The sequence below is a fragment of the Frieseomelitta varia genome, unplaced genomic scaffold, assembly GCF_011392965.1.
Source record: "Frieseomelitta varia isolate USP_RPSP 00005682 unplaced genomic scaffold, Fvar_1.2 scaffold_940, whole genome shotgun sequence".
NCBI classification, from domain to species: Eukaryota; Metazoa; Arthropoda; class Insecta; order Hymenoptera; family Apidae; genus Frieseomelitta; species Frieseomelitta varia.
Genome location: NW_025110746.1, coordinates 3,720 through 10,718, shown reverse-complemented (window position 1 = coordinate 10,718; position 6,999 = coordinate 3,720). Strand labels below are relative to the sequence as shown.

At 42.6% G+C, this 6,999-nt stretch overlaps 1 protein-coding gene across 1 annotated transcript; it reads left to right on the top strand.

Annotated features, from left to right (window-relative positions):
- Positions 1-2,222: 2,222 nt before the first annotated feature.
- Positions 2,223-6,206, top strand: LOC122537946. The gene is made up of 3 exons (XM_043671627.1): positions 2,223-2,585; positions 5,684-6,061; positions 6,168-6,206. Exons 1-3 carry the CDS (start codon positions 2,223-2,225, stop codon positions 6,204-6,206), a joined length of 780 nt encoding a protein of 259 aa, XP_043527562.1.
- Positions 6,207-6,999: the final 793 nt, after the last annotated feature.

The window sequence follows — 6,999 nt, the reverse complement described above, 5'->3', positions numbered from 1 at the left end:
TTAGGGTTTTAAGTTGGGTTCACGCTGTACAACGTGTGATCAGCTTTGGATTGGTATTTTTTACACGCGAGATTATAATAGAATAAGGATTTTTTTTTAAAATTACATTTTTTAATTACTGTTGAAGTTTCAGAGAGCTTTGGAGGATTTTAGAGATTTTAGAGGTTAGGCTATTGGTGAACCACTAGGTTGGTCTGTTTTTAGGGTTTTAAGTTGGGTTCACGCTGTACAACGTGTGATCAGCTTTGGATTGGTATTTTTTACACGCGAGATTATAATAGAATAAGGATTTTGTTTTAAAATTACATTTTTTAATTACTGTTGAAGTTTCAGAGAGCTTTGGAGGATTTTAGAGATTTTAGAGGTTAGGCTACTGGTGAACCTCTAGGTTGGTCTGTTTTTAGGGTTTTAAGTTGGGTTCACGCTGTACAACGTGTGATCAGCTTTGGATTGGTATTTTTTACATGCGAGATTATAATAGAATAAGGATTTTTTTTTTAAATTACATTTTTTAATTACTGTTGAAGTTTCAGAGAGCTTTGGAGGATTTTAGAGATTTTTAGAGGTTATTCTACTCGTGAACCTCTAGGTTGGTCTGTTGTTAGGGTTTTAAGTTGGGTTTACGTTGTATAATGTGTAATCAGCTTTAGATTGGTATTTTTACACGTGAGACTATAATAGAATAAAGATTTTTTTTTTTAAATTACATTTTTTAATTACTGTTGGAGTATCAGAGAGCTTTGGAGGATTTTGGAGATTTCAGAGGTTAGGGTACTCGTGAACCTCTAGTTGTCACAGTTTTAAGTTGAGTTCACGTTATACAACATCTCATCAGCTTGAGACAGTTGTCAGATTGGAGGATTTTGGAGATTATAGAGGTTAGGGTACTCGTGCACCTCTAGTTGTCACGATTTTAAGTTAAGTTCACGTTATACAACATCTGATCAGCTTGAGACAGTTCTTAAATTGATATTCTTGTTTGCAAGATTGTAATTGAATAAAGATTTTTGTTTTTTTAAATTACAATGCATTTCTGTTAGGGTTTTAGAGAGTTTCAGAGGATTTTAAAGGTTAGGCCATTCATCAACTTTTGGATCGATTATTAAGTTTGGTGCATACCACACACGAAAGAACAGTAAATACAGTAAATAAATCTTTGCTTAAATTTTGTTAAAAATATGAAAGCCCATAAAGCCTTAAAACCATTCGGCCTGACATCGCCAGCTCTGCAGCGTATTTATATTCCTCCATTACACTCGCACAAAATAATAACTACCATTAGAGTCTCGCTCATGACGGTGTTAATCGATCCTGACTAAAATTAACTCGTCTTTATTGATTTATCAACTCCGTGACCAAACGAGCCAGCCGGATTAAGAAACGATCCCTCCGGCTACCACCAGATTTAATGATCTCCACCGGTCTATCCGCGATTTCACCGGCTGTTGCACAAACGCGAGCCGAACCGCTGAAAGTATTGTTAACGACTTGTCAGTAACTCGGTTACCTAATTCGATCCATCGGTGGGTGATAATGACGTGCGTTGCGTAATGGCTGGGTTTCCCAACCTTTTTTTGCCACATTTGTCACGCATGAACGGCGACGGACAAGCAACGCCAATGGTTTCATTGTTTGATCGTCGGCCGTTAAATGCTCGACACGGTCCACGCTGGATTTTAAACGGGGGAGGGATGAAGATAGAAAACATAGCCTAGGCAGCAAAGTTAATCATATCTTCTTGGCGCCGTTTCATTTGAAAATTAAATCAAACCATTCGAATCAGTAGCTCGAGTAGCTTAGCAGTGTAATACAAACTTTTAAAATTGAAAATACCGGAAAAGTGAATGATGAACGACGTTAATTTCTCGTCATAATGGTCCCTATATATTAAACATTGAAGAAACATTATACATTGTTATTGCAAATGAATAATAATATACATGCAATATATTTTACTGTAAGCAGGCAATATTGTAAATTTAATTTCTTGACAAAGTTATTAACTGGTGTTTCAGAGGGCAACCGGAGGGAGGAGGTCGAGGCCGCGAGGAACCATGCTCAGATCCTGATCGCGGAGCATCACGGGCCCCATAGGGGTGGGGGAGCGGTGGTGGGACGAGTACGCGGCAAAGGCATCGTCGTCCATCCAATCGTTTTGATCACGATCACCATAAGGAGCGGCAACCGGCTCGTGGTGTCCTGGAGGAGGCTGGAGAATGAGCATGTTGAGCATACTGCGTAGAAATTGGGCACTTCGGGTGTCGGTGGTGCTCAACATCTGCGTGTTGCTCTACGTGTGCGCCCACTTCGGCTCCTCCGGGCCCTGGATCGAGGAACCGCCGACTAATTGGGCGGCGCCGTTGCAATCGGAGACCTTTGGCGCCGTGGACCTCGTAAATGGCACTCAGAAAGGCGCCACGTTGTCAGCCGTGCCAGCCACTAAGGATGCCGCTAGCAGGGCTACCACGCGTGGTAACGCGACTGGTCCAGCCAAGAACAGATTGCTCACCACGAGGCCGACGATCAACGAGGCCAAGGCTGATAGTGAAAACGCTGACAAGTCGGGGCACAGGCGTAACGAGACGGTGAGCTGATTTGTTTTTAGAGGGAGGGATGCGAGAGAGGAATTTTTTGGTCGTGACGAAAGTAGTCGAAACAGCTGTCTGAGAAAAATCATTGCGAGCGATATTGGAGTACACTTTTAAGTAAGTCTGTCAACAATTTCAATCATCATTTTTTTTTTATTAGTAAAATGTGAAACTTGTTACAAGAATGTATTTGTTGTGAAGATGTATCCGGTAAAGAAATTAGTAGACGTCTTAAGCAACACGGCCAAGTGTTAAGTATGGCCCGACTATATGATAATCGAGCGTAAGTGAAATTAACGCTGCAGTGTTAACGTGGAACAATGTATCCATTATGGCAAAGGGAACACTCTGAAAGGAGCTACTTAGCCACGTAATAACATTCTTTTACAAGAACGTCTATACCCGAGACACTGCCGTCGGACTGAACGCGTTCGGGAAATTTGAATGGAACGAGGGTGAATTAAATATTTCAAGTAATTCAATTCTCAAATACGAATAACGTTGTGCCGCTCGTTTTGAAATAAATCGGGGAAACAAAAACGAAATAGATAGATCCAGATTGTGCCAGATCGGTGGAAATCGATTCGACTGGATAATAAGCATTAAGTATCGATGAATTATTCAGAGCTCGGTTATTGATACCGTCAACCATAACCAATTTCACGGGCCGATCGCCGTTTCGATCGAACAGCTGCCCCGCGCGCCATTTGTTAGCCATCACGATCCCGCCAACAGATTGCCTCCGATCGATAATCACGTTCCGATCCCAGGGAAGTAGCGACAATCGCGCGCGTTTGCCACGATAATTGCGCAAAAAGAAAAAAAAAGAAAACAGAGAACCGACGGGAGAAATCCCGTTCTATCGAACTTTCTTTCCATCAAACGACTTGCACCGATGACTAATCGTTCCTCCAGTCGCTCCTATTGCCTCCGATGCCCTCCGTTTCAGGGGTGAGGTTTAACATTGTTGCCTCGACGTCTTCCTCGAGGTGAATTGATTTTAATCGACGGCGGAGTTGATCGCACGGCCAAGTGTTTTGGAATTAATTGCGGGCAAGCTGAAGGGACTGGAATTGCCAAATGGGAAATTTAGCGATTATTATTGCTCGTGGAAGATTAATTCCAGTCGTCGGGATAGAAAATGTGGAACATTTAATGTAGAATTGATCCTAGATATAGAGGAAACACGGAACATTTGACGTGTAATTTCAACAAAAAAAGAAACGGAGAACATAAGAAAATTGAACAGAATACAGAATTGTTGAAGGAAAATTTAACGTACGATCGACTTGGACATTGTTCTTCCTTTTTTTCTAGTATCGTGTATAAAATAACTAATACAAAATGTTACGAGCGTCGAAAATGGAGTACTTGAAAGAAAAAACTTGACAACCTCCTTCAGTTCCGTGGACGAGATGTTACATTTCTCATAGGCTTGAAAAATATATATATATATAATATATATAAGAACAAGAGCCAAGCGCAGAAGGGGTTCTTCGATTGCAGAGTGTCCGTCACTGTGGATATTCTCTATTGGGGTCCTTATCTCGCCAGATTTTATCGCGAAGAAGGAGAAAAAAGAAGAAGAAGAAGAAGAAGAAGAAGAAGAAGAAGAAGCGTTTTCCGCTCGAAACGATCGACTTTCATCCAAAATTCAGGCGAACTCGCTTCAAACGTTCTCGTCGTTGGATGAAAAGTGGCTCGACCTCGTTTAAAATCCTGATCATTGGATAAGATCTGTCTTGAGAGAAAGAGAGAGAGAGAGAGAGAGAGAGAGAGACTACGTCGGGTTTCAGAAGTGGCCGCTTTTGCATTGTCGTGTTACATGTTGCACGGTAGTCACGATAACCTTCATGAACCGAGATACAACGCCGCGACTAATGTAACCGTTTTTAACTGTACCGAACCTGTTAGGCTGTTCACGTGCAACTGAACAGTTCAATATCGTCGTATCAGCCGCGTTGAAACTGTTTAATCTGTCGGGGACATCTAATGCCCCCTTCGAAGCATTAAAGTTGTTTATCAGTTACTTTTTAACCTTAACTTCCTCCATTTTCCTTTTGTATTTTTTTGTTAACAATGGCTGGGGACGAAACTTCCTTGAATCTCCTCCTTTAATTAATCTTTCTCTCAAACTTAATTCCTGACGTTCTCTTTAAATTTCCACCAGTGATCATCGAAACAGTGTTTTGTAATTGATAATTAACAAAAAGAAAAATCTAACACAAACGTCGTCGTTAAAAAAAAAAAAATAAAAAAGTCCGAATAATTCCGCGATTGTTCGACATTTTAAGTAGCGTTTAAGGTTACGCCGGGGTTCCTCTTTTCTTTCTTCCTTTCTTTTTTTCTTTTTTTCGCAAATCAAGCTTTTCACAGCTTCCTGGAGGAGCGTGGAGGAATTAAGTCGCGCGAAACCGGGCTCAGAAGCCCGCCTCCGACCGCCGTGCAGTTCAATATTTCAAAGGGTGGGAACTTTAACGTGTATCTCGCCCTCCTTTCACCCTCCTCCCCCTATCACTTTGCAAAATTGAAGCGAAAGCTTTTACCATCTCCGTCTACAACCTTTTCTGATGGAGGACTGCTGCAAGAAACTGTATCTAACAATAATTTAGTAATAAAGGGGAATGCTGGTAATGTCACGCGCAAAATTCACTGTAGAAGCTCGCGAGGTAAGTGTATGCGTGTGTATCGAGGTATTACGTCTTTTTATCGAGAATCGAAAACAAAAGTGAATCGGTGTGACTAGCTTATTACCAGCTGTTACACAGAGTGTTTTATATATCATGTTTGTTATCACGATGATACAGGGGAAAATATTCCCTAGCGTTTCGTCTAGGGATCCCTATATTCCGCAGTACAGTACTTCTTTCCAACAGAAATCTCTCTGCGTTACGTAACATTGTCGCACAGATGTCACGATCAATGTACATGCACGTCATGATCAGTGTTTCATTTTATTGCTCAATTATTGAAACGTGTCAAGTATATGCGGGATATGACAAAATTGTTCGCGTTCGTCCGAGGTTTGAGAAAACCTCATCTCGGCTCACCTTGGGATCCGTCCAATTAACCAGGTTTTGGCATTGCTGTTACAGGCGAGGAGTGGTACGCCCGTGGTTCAACCGACGATGAGCCTAAAAGAAGCGGTGCCGTGCAATGAAAAGCCGCTGGAGCCGAGGAGGGCGCAACGCGGTGATTACTGGGTCCTCTATAATTACGTGCCGATGAGCATGGCGGTGAGATGCTGGGAGAGCGTGACGTACACCACGCACGCGGATTACACGTTCCTCGACAATCTAGAGCCGTTGCTGGAACGATGGAGGGCGCCGATATCGATTGCAATGCACGCCCCCGGCATAGACTTCGCGGCGACTCTCGACGCCATCAAGTACTTGAGAAACTGTGGCAGCCCTCTGGTCTCCCAGCTGGTCACCTTCCACGTATTCTTCAGCAGCAAACACGTGCCAAAAGTGGTGAGTACGATGGCGACGTTTTGTCGTTCTTCCCTTCTTTCATTTCCCCTCTCTTTTGCGCATCTGTTGGCCCAAGTTTGAAGGCGTTGAAATTGATTTGTCGCAGTTGGTCTTTCAGCAGTGCAACTCTCGCGAAGTAAATTAGGAATTTAGGATTTCTTTGTTTTTTTTTTTTTAATTTTTTTTTTTAGTTTTCTCAGTAGTTACGAGTTGGGCCAGGTTCCCTCAAAATTTCACAGGTATAAGTAATAGTGAGCGACATTCAGGTTCCAGTATCAAAAAAATCGGTATAAACTCGATACATTTTTCAACTTTATTTATCTCCAGTTACAATGATTCTGTGGCTACACTTCAACCGCTCTCAAAGAACTCACAGTGAGCCAATAAATAAATTATGCCATCTTGCACAGAAACTCCTCGGAAAGAATTTCAATTTACTGTCCTCTTACGCGCCTACCAAAGCGCGTTCCATAACTTCCAAAACCCTCACGGGTTGCTCAACCAGCACCTTGGGTCTCAAAGCGCAACAGAAGATCTTCTGTTTCCCAAATCTCAGCTGAGGATACTTGAAGAAAGCTGCCACAGCCTCTGGTTCTGCCAATACGAAACAAGAACATTGCGGATCTAGAAGCAGCTGTTCCCTGAAAACAGACGTCACAGGAGAGACAATTTCCTTTTCCACTTCAGAAACAACAACCCCTGGCTCCACGATTTTCTCCGTTCGAGTGATCTTCTCGACAACCGGCACGTCGACCTCCTTCACCGACGGTTGCACGATGTTCACATTCGTTTGAGTACCACCTTGGCCAGGATGAATCACCTGAACGTTGGCGTTGTGAGGACCCATGATCACATTCGCGGATTGGCCACTTTGAATGCTGAACGACTGAACCTGGGAGCCTGGCTTGACGCTGAAAGTTTGAAGAGGTTGGCCTTGA

What these genes read in the sequence shown, in the direction of transcription:
- LOC122537946 (XM_043671627.1), top strand. Translation starts at nt 2,223, where the DNA reads ATGTTGAGCATACTGCGTAGAAATTGGGCACTTCGGGTGTCGGTGGTG. An exon ending in GGCACAGGCGTAACGAGACG is followed by an intron (nt 2,586 to 5,683) that starts GTGAGCTGATTT and finishes TTGCTGTTACAG; the next exon opens with GCGAGGAGTGGTACGCCCGT. An exon ending in GCAAACACGTGCCAAAAGTG is followed by an intron (nt 6,062 to 6,167) that starts GTGAGTACGATG and finishes GATTTGTCGCAG; the next exon opens with TTGGTCTTTCAGCAGTGCAA.